This window comes from Sinohyriopsis cumingii, chromosome 3, assembly GCF_028554795.1.
Source record: "Sinohyriopsis cumingii isolate HCF-2022 chromosome 3, ASM2855479v2, whole genome shotgun sequence".
Lineage (NCBI taxonomy): Eukaryota > Metazoa > Mollusca > Bivalvia > Unionida > Unionidae > Sinohyriopsis > Sinohyriopsis cumingii.
The window spans coordinates 27,027,810-27,042,326 of record NC_142963.1 but is presented as its reverse complement, the minus strand read 5'-3'; the positions used below and the strand labels follow the sequence as shown (position 1 = coordinate 27,042,326).

The 14,517-nt window shown below is 36.9% G+C and overlaps 1 protein-coding gene across 1 annotated transcript in view; it reads right to left on the bottom strand.

The window, feature by feature from the left end:
* The window catches only part of LOC149802587 (uncharacterized), a 29,710-nt gene extending 20,889 nt beyond the window's left edge, over positions 1 to 8,821 (bottom strand). Inside the window, exon 1 of the mRNA XM_089951866.1 lies at positions 8,670 to 8,821. Within this exon, the coding sequence (XP_089807992.1) occupies positions 8,670 to 8,723 (54 nt within the window). The 5' untranslated portion in view covers positions 8,724 to 8,821. The remainder of the gene's footprint in view (positions 1 to 8,669) is intronic.
* Between the last annotated feature and the right edge of the window lie 5,696 nt (positions 8,822 to 14,517).

Here is a 14,517-nt window from a genome sequence, read left to right as displayed (position 1 = left end):
CCAGTCAAACTGTTTTACATGTCTTCTTTGAAAGTCCTAATTTTATGACAGAGAGGGGGACAATGTTTAAAATCATTAGAAGTTTAAAGCTTTATGACTTGCTGTGTGGAATGGAAGTACTGATGACAAAACAACATATGCAAACCAGCAACGAATATATTAACTGGAAAAAAAGAAAAAAAAGGAACTCTTATCATCTCTTAAAGATATGATTGTCTTCAGAATGGAAATTTCATAATATACTATGATTGTGAATCAGTGCATTACAAAAAGCTGTTTCTCACAAAATAACAGATTAGTACTATTAGTGTTATTTGTGTACATAAATTCATATAATATTAAGCTATCATCCAGTAAATCAGATATTTGGAAGGAATTTAATTCAAACAAAATTATGAAGATAGGGTTCATGCACAAATCAAATAATAATTTTCCACAATATTTTGCCAGAAAATTCAAGAAATTTAAACATTCTTAAGATGTTTCTTACAAATTCAAACCGACCATACATTTGTATACCTTCATGGTTATCAATTTCTGTCATTTTGTAAAATAAAAAAATCAATTTTTGTTGGTTCTTAAATTCTTGGATTAGGGAAGGAGATCCTGATTGTTCCAATGATGGTTCATTGTTCATTGGTCTTTAAATCTGTGGTTGTGTAGCAAGGAATAATCCACAGACTTTGGTACCCCATGAAAAATACTCAGTTAACAATATTTCATAATTATGTTAGTTTAAGAAACCTCTGTATTGATTAATATATTAACAAAAGCATCATAAAAGAAGTTTGGATGCATTTTGTTCCCCTTTTCTGCTATAATGGAGGGCCAGATCATTTTTCCTGTAAAAATTTCATCATTACATTAAGCAAATAATGAACGGCACTGATACGTATAGGTCTACATAAATTCCCTGGGCTCACAAAGATCCACTTTTTCACTTGTATTGATAAACGATTGCTGGATGTGGCTTTTTACTGAACTAACAACACAAAACTTGTCTTCAAAAATCTCTAGTTTTATGGAAAACATATGCCAATTTAAAAAAATGTTTAAAGCCGATTCCACAAAAAGTCACTTTTATAATAAAGAGTGCTTCAACTAAATGGTAAAATTGGTTTTGAAATAAACAAAATGAACAATTTTCATAAAATATGAATCCCACGTGATCATCTTTTTTGCACAATCCTGGAGTCAAACACGAGAAACTTAACTGCTTATGAATTGAAAATTAACCTGACAATCAATGAGGCGTGAAAATAAAAATCAGAGACCTAAGTCTGGTAAGATTATATTGTACTTTACAAGATGCATACAGGTCTAAACAGATAGTTGATGAAAAAAGTAGGCTAGTTGGTACACATCAATACAGGCACTTTATATGCTTTAGCTTAAAGTGATTGTAAATCTATTAGGAAAATATTTTATATACAGCAATTGTAATTAATTTTAAAAGCTTATAACAGCTTGTGCTGCATATTGCAGGTGCTTCAAGTCCTGGAAGTGCGGTACCTCAGCCAGATGGCCAGTAGACTCTTCCACTATGTTTGAAAAAATAAAATACATTTGAAATTAAACAGTTGTTATGTGTTTTACTGTCACCCTCTTCATTTAGTCTGCCTGTCACATGCAACACTGTGACACCATCCACCATAATGAATGTGGCTAAAAATAGGAAAAGTTCATATCATTCACATATATATTCAAAATATGATTCACACACACACAACAACAAATTACATGGGTAATAGTAACATCTTTTCCTCCAAATAAGGCTCTATTGTAAAGACAAAACACTTATATCCGTGTGTTAAAGTGTGATAGTTTTTTGACAATGATCATCTTAAATGTTCAACACAGATTTTGACAATTTTGCTTTTATATCTTTCTTTCTATTTGTACTATTTGAATTTATAGCAAAGGTCTTAATCTGTGGTCCTGCTTTGTAAGCTCAAGGTACTTTATGTCACACTGTAACACATGTGACACCCTAGCACCCATTTTCTTCAAGTTGCAAGTATGTGAAAACGAATTCACTCACTGATTTTCTGTTTCTACATGCCATTCTATGTGCAGTGGGCCTTCTAATAAACATAAATTCAACAACAACATTATAATTTCATTTTTTGACACAGGTCCATCATAGCAGTCACCAATTATGGAGAACAACACATATATACAAGTGAAGTTGCATGCTTCTGTGAACAATAATGCCTGAGGATTTGACTTAAATGCAAAACTTTAACTAAACAAGGTTGAAATGTAGGTCACAGAGATCTGATTTTAGTAAGACAGTGCTTTACTAACAACTACATACACAAAAAAACTTATCAACCCCTGAGGAAAGAAATGTTGGTTACAGTAACCAAATTTTGTTAGGGTGTTGCGTAAGATGCATGCCTCTGTGGCCAATAATGCCATAAATATTGACTGAAGTGCAAGATTTGATCAGTGACTAAAACATTAAATGTAGGTCACCATGACCTACCTCTGACAAGATGATGTTGTACGGACCAAATAAATATTTATCTACTGAGTTAGTCTAAAGCACTCACCATTAGAGATCACACACATCTCAAATCTGTTCATATGAGTTTCAGTCTCAGTTCCCATGGGTCCCTAGATTCTTCCTGTGCCAAATATACTCATGGCAATGCATAGCCTTTCATGTGCTGAGAAATTGTGTTCAAATCCACAACACCAAAAGTACCTACCAAGTTGCAATACTCTGTCTACAATAATGCACAAGAAGAACTGACCGCAACACAAAACCTTACCAAAGTCATGCAAACTTAAGCCAAAATGTCACAATGACCTATTTTTGCCCAAGTCATGTTATAATCACCAAAATGCATCTACAAACAAAGCTGTACACATATTCTCTTCATCAAAAGTACAAGTTACTACAGCCAGTATTGTCCCCAAAATTTCTCCCTGTGCCTGGGGACTAGACCCTGATTCATAACTTAGAAACTGTTCATATACCTTTAAGCATAGACACATACTTGGCATTATACTAAACTAAATAACAGAAAAGTGCAAAAACCAACAAGTTCTTTAAAATTATGGAAATGATGAGTCTTATGGAAATGATGAGTCCTATGGAAATGATGAGTCCTATGGAAATGATGAGTCTTATGGAAATGATGAGTCCTATGGAAATGATGAGTCTTATAGAAATGATAAGCCTTATGGAAATGATAAGTCTTATGGAAATGATGAGTCTTATGGAAATGATAAGTCCTATGGAAATGATAAGTCTTATGGAAATGATGAGTCCTATGGAAATGATAAGCCTTATGGAAATGATGTGTCTTATGGAAATGATAAGTCTTATGGAAATGATGAGTCTTATGGAAATGATGAGTCTTACGGAAATGATGAGTCTTATGGAAATGATGAGTCTTATGGAAATGATGAGTCTTATGGAAATGATGAGTCCTATGGAAATGATGAGTCTTATAGAAATGATAAGCCTTATGGAAATGATGAGTCTTATGGAAATGATGAGTCTTATGGAAATGATGAGTCTTATGGAAATGATGAGTCTTATGGAAATGATGTGTCAAAAACCTAATCATAACGTAGATCTAATTATTTCAATGCAGTTTCCTGTTTGTGACTATTTGAGCATATGGCTATTGAGACACTAAAATAAAGCACACAAACCAATTTCTTTCAATAATATTAAGCATAATATTTGGTTTACTGCTTTGTAGCTAAAATGGATTCAGTGGAAGACATCAGATTCATTCCTCATCTCTCTATCACTCGACAAAATTATGGCTGTCAAATTTATATTTCTCTAACATGACATAAAGACTTTACACACATAAAAGACCTATCAGTAGCCGTAATACCAAGTTTTGTCTCTACATTTATCTCAGATTAGTTAAGTGTTTTCTATTGCATATTATGGAATCCTCTACTTAACACAAATCAAAAACTTCTGAAAGTGCTAATGGATCTATTTGAAGTACAGTGTACATTTAGTGCAATGAATCTTATTTTTTTTAAATCTCTCAACACATGTACTATGTTAAAAGGATGTATAGATGCATTCATTTCCTGTATTTCAGTTGCAGTTTGCACAATATACTTTCTTAAGTGTGATAGGAAATTCAGTATTACTCCACTGTCTGCATTGAAAAGAATGACAACAAATGACAAACAATTTACAACAAAATCGCATTCATACTTGACTGATGTGAAACATTCACACATTTGAATAGTTACCCCATGCACAATCACAGCCAGATCAGGTCATGGGGAGAGGGGTAGGTTTTCCAAAATTTCAAAAAGGCTTTAACCTTATTCAGGCATCATCCTGGGCTTTGCCAATATCACAAATTGTAATTTTTTTCCTTAATGGCAACAAAATATACCATCTGGCAATTTTTTGAGCGAAAACCTTTTTGGCTGTTTAATTTGTGCATAGTCATTGATTTGGAGTGGAGGCATTCAAAGTGACTACGAAAGGAAGCCACAAACCTGGAATATATCTGTTACATAAACAAATCCTTTGTTCATATTGACAAACCCATCTTTACAGAGCATTGTTACGTCATAATCCGCTTATGTTGACATTTGGCCCGAGTATTGTATGCTGTGATACACTCAGTCATGCTACTGGACTATACCTACAATCGACCAACCTCTGAAGACGTGAAAAAAACCCAGCTACAATTGAATGATGGCTAAACCTTCTGTTTTTTTAATAAAATGTACCAATAAAATAGTTTTGCTGAAACTTCAGAGAAAACTGATTATTTTTAAGTACCAAATTGCTGTGTATAAATACAAAGCAAATAGAAAAAATCGCAATCAGAATTATATACTTTCAACAGTGCAACTTTATCACGGGTAAACGAAAGTTTACCATTGCATGTTCATCATCTCATCCTAAGAGTAAGCAGAATTAACAGCATTTGGATTTAGTGCAAATTCATCAGACAACACAGTCCCTGAACCTGATGTTATACCTGACAGTCCAACATCATCTACATCTAGTGATGGTAGTAATGATTCAAGTGCAACACCATATCATGATGAACGGGTCAAAAGTTCCCAAAAATTTCTCAACAACTGCAAACTTGGGCATCCATGGCTGCGATATGATACAAAGTTAAAGCAGATGTTCTGTGATATATGTATCAAGGCACAAGTCATCAATTCATTTATAACTGGCTGTGATATTCTGAAGAAGTAGTGTGTCACCAAACATGAATCCAGGTGGGGTAATTTTGCTCATTGATCTTTTACATTTGCCATCAATCCTGTGTTATGACTCCAGGGACTTAAACAACGCAACAAGAAATAGCAAAACAAATAAGTTTTGTATAATTGAAAATAATTCATTTCTCAAAATACAGGAGTGAAAAAAATAAATTAACTTACAACATGGTGAATGAATTCCTATTTCCTAAAAGTCCTTTCAATTCCAATAGTTTCAGAAATCTGAATAGGTTTCAATGAAAAATGCCCTTCTGTGTTAAAGTTTCAAAGGTACAGAAAGATTTCCAAAGAATTCAAAAAATAGTCGTTGAATAAATTTAGTTAATACTGACCAGTTATTCCAGTGTGTCATGCAAAAAAATTAATCTTTTCAAAAACCAAGTTGGGAGATTGAATCCGAAAACACAGATTGGGACCTACCATCGGGAAGTTTTATGAGGCATATTTAAGCATCGTTTTCACTAAATGTTCACTGATTTTTCAGGTCCAATACACATGAAATTCTTGCTGTTTCTCCCTGTGGAGTAAGTTATTCCCCCCACCCAATGTGCCCCCATTTCATATTCTGTTCAGCTGTGCCTAAACTGCACAATAGCTAAAGGTTAGACTCAAGCCTCTTTGACATACATCAAAGAAACTGCCTGTTCTACAGTGAGTGAAAGCACTAGCAACTGACTGACAAATAAACAATGCCCTTTTTGTTATAACTAACTATGCCTAAAATGGGTGTGAATTTATGTTAACAGTTCAAGTGTGGTCTTAAGCTACCATACATGTGATAACTATTTCCCACATTTTATATTTCACCTTATTTCCTTATTGTTAACTCATATGTGCATATAACACTGTTTACTAAATAACATATTAATTCCGAATGAGTTTTGCGGGGCACATATACTCTGTGATGTGTTTCTTCATTCCTTCCTTTAATTTAATGATGGTAATTATTGTTTATATATAAAGTACATTAATGCCAGGTGTTGACTCTATAAGTTTCATTGGTGGGAATGGAGATCCTAGTTTGCTTGTCAAGAAAAAATCTACAGCTGTCAGTGATCATTCTTGGGATTTAGGAAGCAATTCACTACAAGCAAAGCATGTAAAGTGCGGCAAAAATAAATTTCTGAACTCATGGTTGACGGAGATGTACTTTGTGAAGCTAGCCATATGGGGGAGGGGGTATTTACTTTCTGAATGCATGAAATTTAATGTCATATTATACATCAGTTATCTTACATTGCAAATTACAATCATAGGGTTTTAGTATTAAAATGTTAACTAAAGTTCCTTACAAAACTATTGCTTGCAAAATTAATACACATAATATAGATTTGCTTAATACCTGATGTTTCTATAAAAAAAACGAGAGAGAGAGAGAGGATGTCAGGAAAGTAGATATTTAAGGTTTGATAATGCATTTATTTCAGGTGACTGACAACAGTCACACCTATGCACTAACTCTGATGTGGGATGCAAAGTCCATGGAAGTAGTGCAGAACAGTCTTTTGGAATTTTAATTGCCTATTACATTAACAGACCTGGAAAAATATTCACTACTTGTTCTGGCGACATTTCTTGAAAATTGGAGACACAATAGTAAAGTTGGCGACTTTTTGGCGACAACTTTTTAAAATCCAGGACCATCCCGGTTTCCTAAAAAGGGCACCAAAGCAAAGTCTGTGTCTATTTACTCAAAATGTGCATTACACTCAATAAGTGTAAGCAAGAATAAAATGGACAAATTTCAAGTAACAAGTCACTGTATGTTAGTGTGTTTGTATGCTGTTGTTTTTTTTTAGTGTAGTGTGGGTGGGGTGGGAGGCCCTGATCCAGCCCTGACGAGACCTCAATAATATATTGTTCATGTACTATTTCTTCTGACAGCCAATCACAGGATTATAGAAATGTGATTTAAACTTCTTTGGAATATAAAAATGACACCATGCCATTCCTTTTCTTATTTGAAATAAATTTACCTTGTGAGGAATGAAACAACAAAACAATATCCCTGTCGGAAAGAACAATCTAGCCTGATAAATTAAATGGCCAGTCCCTTACAGTATATGTGTAGTTAAAATTGAACACATATGTACATTCCTCCCGTGATCACAGGTGCTCGACACGAGCTTGATGTTAAGAAAAAAAACAATCATCTAAAGGAAAAAAAATCACACAGAGTGACAAAAATACCTTAGATTACCCCGATGACCCGTTCTGACATAGGACCCTCTCTATCATAATATATAAGAGAGAAGGTACAGAACTTCCAAATACTTCGTTCCACCCATGACCCTCGATTTCCTTCTGCTGTTTCCGTCTTTAAAGGCACGCGACCATACTATATGGCTTGTTTTACTTCTGAGATATTTTTCTATCCATCAAACCATCATTGACTTTTCTGCGTTGTACCAAACTGAAATTACGGGCTCCGAAACGTGCAATTTTCGCAATGTTTTCCTTTGTGGACACTTCCGTGCTCATCTGAAAACTGGTGACAACAGCAATATGGACAATGTTTTCAACTCTATGGTGCATCCCTTCTTGAATTACAGAACAGTGGTAGATGCAAAAGTAAGTTTTTTACTTACCATTAACTTGATTCAACTTTAGGAATCCTGTTCCATGCAAGTATTATACATTGTCTTCTTCACTGCACAACACATCGTATACATGCATCTCTATTTTCAAAATAGGCGGCACTAACGTCAACGCCGAAATATGATTGGCTCAAACGGTTATACTTATTATCATAGGAGCATGGAAGTGTCCACAAAGGAAAACTTCGCGAAAATCGCACGTTTCGGAGGCAGTAACTTCAGTTTCGTACAACGCAGAAAAGTCAATGATGGCTTGATGGATAGAAAAATATCTCAGAAGTAAAACAAGCCATATAGTATGGTCGCGTGCCTTTAAAGACGGAAATAGCAGAAGGAAATCGAGGGTCATGGGTGGAGCGAAGTATTTGGAAGTTCCGTACCTTCTCTCTTATATATTATGATAGAAAGGGTCCCATGTCAGAACGGGTCATCGGGGTAATCTAAGGTATTTTTGTCACTCTGTATGATTTTTTGATTTTTTCCCTTTAAATCATTGTTTTTTTGTTTTTTTTTAACATCAAGCTCGCGTCGAGCACCTGTGCTCGTGATTGGGTTACGTGATTTGTAAATTCAGAATTTGTTCTTGTTTTTGTTTTGTTTTTAAATAATAAAACTGGCTTTCAACTGGAATGTAACTGTCAGAACCATAGCGGATTATTTTTCATGTTTAAACAGTAGGAATAGAGGGCTTGGGGTGGGGGTCCAACCTGTAACTATATGTTGTTCCTGTTTGGACCCCCCCCCCCCCCACAGCCCTCCATCATTGACGGATACTCATTTTCTCGGCAAGAAACCGCCGTGACACAACCCAGCAATTGTTTGCAAGTTTAAACTCACCTGTACAAATGATACGGATATTAAAGCGAGAAAAGATATTGCGGTAGTCCACATATTGCTTCTGTCTTTGTCAGAAATATTTATTTCAGTTTCGGTTTTAACTTCCCGGTTGTACGAGACTGATTACTAAAATAGTCTTCCAGTCAGGTGAGTATCATATGGAGTTCCACTAAATATTGATTCAGACCGTGAAAGATCCGGATCAGGCTTATTCGTACTAAATTACGGGCTGATTCGTACCATATTATCGGACCATGTCAAATATTATTAAGTTTCGTCTTAGATTTAAATGTGCCATTTTTCATTTTCAAATATGATATTTCTCTTTATTTCAGAGCTATGTCTAGCAGTTCAATACAAAACTCCGACAAAACCATCAATTTGTAAAACTCGTGTGATTAATGCCGCTATAATTTAAGCACTTTCGTTGTCACCTTTCAATTTACTGAATGTAATGCCATTTTAGAACACAAAATGTAATGCTGACTTTAAATAACTTTGTGATCATTAGAGGCCTAGGTCATTGGAAGTGTTCGGAAATCAAGTATTTATTGGATTTAATATGTGCTTTAGCAGCGGGGGTGGGGGAGACCAGACCGGGGGAGGGGGCGACAACCCACCCACCCTGGCCCCGATTCAACAATCCGGGCCTTGGAAAAATGCTGAGATCTTAATTGCCAAAAGCCATTCCGAACCTTAAATGTATGCCTGGTTAGCAAGATCTTGGTTTTGTTTTGAAATCCACGGGGTGACCAACCATTTTTTAAAACCGAAGAGCCCCACACCCGCGACAAGAGTAACGCCCAGTACACCCTATGCAGTCTCCACCGGTTGCACACACAAAATATTATGGTCCCCGCACGTCGCCACGTTTATTGATATTTGACTGTTTGATGTGTATTTTAGTATATCTGCTAACGGGTGATGCGTAATTAAATTGTTGTTTTAATAATAATCATGATTAATTTTGCCTTAACTAGAGTAAATTAAGAAATATCTCCCCGTCCGTGTTTCTGTCAAACATCAACTACAACAACATCAGAATGCTCTAGTGGAATTTAAAGAAGGTGCAGCGGAATTGTTTAAACCAGTCACTTAGGCTAATAAAAGTATTCTTCCTTTGCTGGAACAAAAACTGCTAAAGTAACTGTGAAAGTAGCAGAAAGAACTGAAAAAAAAGGAAAGGATTCTACGAGAACTTACAGCTGAAATAGCTGCTGCTCAACTACACTTACAGCAAAAAATACAAGAAATAATTGAGGGCATCGATCAAGCTCGTGCTCAGATTGGTGATGTAAATGATCTTGTTGCACCAGAACCAGAACCAGAACCTGTTAAGAAACCACCTGCTGCATGTACCAAAGAAGGTCTTTAAAAAACCTCAGCAAAACCCCATAGCAATTGCTGCGACAGTATATTCAGTTTATGATACTTTGTTAGACCCCAGTAGTAAGGTGGGATACCATAGCGTCAATGGGAATTAGCATTACAGACCCCCCTGGGAACATATAGCGTCAAGGGAAATTTAACATGGAGAAAAATCGTGGGAACATATAGCGTCAAGGGAAATTAACATGGAGAAAAAATCGTGGGACTGTTGAGCGCCAAGGGGAATTGAACATGGGAATAGGGGACTGTATAGCGTCAAAGGAATTTAAACAGGGTGGGACTGTATAGCGTCAAGGGAAATTGAACATGGGATTTTTTTTTTTTTTTTTAAATAAATAAAAAATAAAAAAGGGTAGGCAATCGAAAGTCATTCTCTTTTCGAGAAATGTGGGTGGCCCTGAAAAGGGCCTTTGGGTTTTTTCTTCTTCTTCTAACTCCTTAACTTCTTCCACCATCCTCTTATTTTTTCCATCATTCCTTTCTTCTTCTTCTTTTCTGTTTCCGGCATCCAGTCCGGGTGACCCATGGATCTGAACTTCTCTTGGATTTTCATCCAGTTAGCGTTTAGTTTCTCTAGTTCTTCCTTTTTCTTTCTATTTTCTTCTTCTTTTCTTTCCTTTGACCACTTTTCTTTGATCTTCTTGACCTCTTCGGTCAGCACATTCCTCATTATTTCTTCCGCTCTCTTAAGCTTGTCTAAGCCCCACTTCACAAAAGACCAATCTGTCCATTCTACAATGTCTTCTAAAAAACACCTTACACTCGTCACATAAACTATGGCTTCTTTCAACTTGCCCACTTTCACATACGGTGGGTTAATTAAACCTCTGATTCTCTTCTCCTCATCCTCTATCATTTCTTTTACAATATCGATGGCTAAGTGGAGACTGGTTACTTGTCTTGAGACGAAGTCTTTTGTCACTGCATGCCTCCATTCCTGTTCAAGCCTTTCTGCTACATTCAATCCATCCACCATCCAATACCAACTTCCCATAAGGTTGTTATACAAAGCTGAAGCTACTGGCATCTTCTTGTTTGCTTATTCCGTAGAATGGACTCCAATGGCAAACACTGTTAGTTTTATAGTTAAAGCGAGGACGTGATGGAAAACATCCCCCTAAGACATAAAATTGATCTTACCTAGATCATGACCAAACAACGCGCGGACGTGAAGGAAAACATCCCCTACTTTCTCATGTCATATAATATACTATCCACATACGTTAACCAGCAATTAACAAACCCCACATCTACTATTTACGCACGCAAATCATTAAAACAAAATCCATAATCTACTATTCACACAATCTTACGTGAGCCTTTACATAACCCTAACTTTACTCTCCACATACGCTAAGAAACAATAAACTAACCCATAATCTACTATTCACACAAAGGTACGTGAGCGCTTACAAACACAAACTCACAAACACATACACTCACACTAAAAAAGAGTCAGTGTTTATATTCACACTACTCTACCTACACACACTGGCAAATTGATGGTTATTTCTTTTCTAGCGTATTGGGTAGCCCTGAAAAGGGCTGGGGTTTTTTTTGGAACTTCATGTACACCTGGTTAATGATGGCACCTTCCAGGCCTGGCGCCACATACACATCTTGTTCTCCAGTTGCTTTTTACTTTTTTTGGGGAGAGAGCAGAGGCGGGATAAATAGCTTCAGAATCCCAATTTTCTGTCTCTGGGATTCTGAAATTTCTTCTCTCCTTTTCCTCCTCTTCTTTGTTTCTTCTCTCCTCTTCCTCTTCTTTGTATCTTCTCTCCTCCTCTTCTTTGTTTCTTCTCTCCTCCTCCTCTCTCATCCTTCTCTCTTCCACAATGGCTTCCGCGACCAGTTCGTTCAACAGGCGCCTGGCATATTCCAGATGCACATGAAGTTCCAACAGTTTCGCTAGTCTGGTGTTCATTCTGGTGTTGATCAATCAACAAGGGTAGCTGGACTGACGAGTGACTTTTAATTTATACTAAAAGCGCGGACGTGAAGGAAAACATCCCCTAAAACATAAAATTGATCTTACCTAGATCATGACCAACACAACGCGCGGACCTAAAAGAAACACTCACTCACTTTTTTATACTACCCATTCCTATTCTAAAAGATTTTTCATTAATCACTTCAATATACTATTCACATACGCAAAGCAATCCAATCAAACCTAAACTTAATCTACTATCCACACCAACGTACGTGAGCACTTACAAACACACAATCTTATACACAAACACATACACTCACACTATAAAAAAGAGTCAGTGTTTATATTCACACTATTCTACCTACACACATTGGCAAATCGATGGTTATTTCTTTTCTAGAGTATTGGGTAGCCCTGAAAAGGGCTGTTTTTTTAGTTTGCTATGGCAATCTTTTAGTTTCTAAGAATGCGTCGTCCTCTGAGGATATACTTTCTGACGATAGGTCTGCTTCTTCGGAAAGAGAAGAAAAACTCTTTGGTGGCGATACGACAATCGACAAAGCCTCTGTCAGGTTCAGGTTCCTGCTGCTGTTGTTGCTGCTGTTGTTGTTGCTGTTGCTGCTGTCTCTGAAGTCTGTACTTCTCTGTCCATTCTTCTTTCTCCCTGTTCACTTCTTCTCTGAAGAGCTCTTCTATCAGGTCTTCAGTGACTTTTAACATTCTCACATTCTCTATCTCTTCAGCTTTCGGTATCAGACTGTGTCTGACCCTATGCAAATTCACGTAGGCTTCGTTTAGCTTAGCTAGTTTGGAGCACATCTTCGTAGGAGGATGAGTCGACAATGGATGGTTAGACTGGAAACTACCCCGGTTCTTAAAGCCAAAGCGCGGACGTGAAGGAAAACATCCCTCCACGGTTTTCGAGCCGGAACGTTCAATGAGTGTCATGAGAGGGATAGTAAGAAGTCAAAGAGCATGAATCAACATTCTTATAGCCAAACAAACGACAAAGGCATTTTTTTTCAAAACACAACATTTTTTATTCAATTATTCAAAAATCACTTAACACTAACCATCAACTTTAACATTTTTTTAACAATAATCCAACATTATAACATCAAACATTTTTTTCTAATCACAAACATTTTTTTCAATTCACAGTCTACTTTAAACAGGGCTGACAACGTTGTGAATGAAATTGTGATTTCCACTGTTGGAAGTCATTAGGCCATTGATGGACACTACGTTTCCTAGCTTGAGACAAAAGATAAGCATAATGGTCACAAAACCATCGATCTACTTTCACATCGTTTCTAGAAGAAGAACGAGGATCAAAATGAGTCACTAAATGTTCTAAGGAATAGCCCAGGCTGCGATGATGCAGAAAATACACACAATATTGTCCACACACCAAGGAATATGTGCCTTGTAATTTCACATTATTGAATCGGGTGGTCTGAGCATTTCTTCTCATAAAGTCAATGATATCGTCTTCCAAAGGAGGCAATCCGTACGAATCAAAATATTCCACACATCCTTCTTGAGGAAAGTAAACGGCTACCCAGTGGGTTCCTGGGAGATGACTGTCGTCCGTGTTGATCACATAAGCTAGATGGTCTTGAGGTTTGCGATGAGGGAGTTCATCTTTAGCACAGACGACAGGATTCCAAGAAGCCGTATACGAACTGTGGTTCAAAAGGTAATAAAGTTCCCAGGTATCCAATGTTTTGTGTGTTTTCTTCTTCACAGGTAATAATAAGTCATCAATTCGATTCTGACTTTTTGCTTGAAAATGTCTAACGAATAACCGTTTCTTCGTTTCGTCTCCTCACTTTGATTCAGGAGAGCTTCGATGCGATCGATCTCTTGAGTGGTTAATGGTGGACAAGAATGTTCACGCAAGTCTTTATACCACTGATGCAATACGACTTCGTCCGAGATGAGACTCCAAGCTTCGTCCAGATACTCGTCCAATTTTTCTTCTTGACTCAGCATTAGGCATTTATCGTGTTGAATTTGACTGGGATGATCGTTTTGACATCCATAGCAATCTTTCTTGATCAATTCCGTCATTTTTTCGACCAAGTGTTTGGCAAAACAGGAGACTAAATGGGATTCTTGTTCTGGCCATCTTGACTTCATCATGATCACTTCTTCTTTTTTCACGGTCTCCTCACATTTCATGTCTAAAGTTTCTCCACTAGGTAAAGAGGGATAACAGTCTTCCATGGCTTCTAATAGTCTAGAATGACTTCTCTCAAACTGTTGATTTCTATGGTATTATCGAATTCTGCATACAGGATGACGTTCACTGTCTCGTCCAGTGGCTTTGCACACTGAATTTCCACACGAATCTGGCCAGATTTTATAGGGTGGAAATGTCCCTCGTCGCTGCCTTGGTCTGGAGTGAAATCGAAAGCCCACAAAGTATAGCCTCCTGCGTAATCATCGTACGTAATGCCGTGACTGGTGTTGGTTCCTAACTGTCCGGTAGCTTCGTACAGGGACAAGTACGATCTCAAG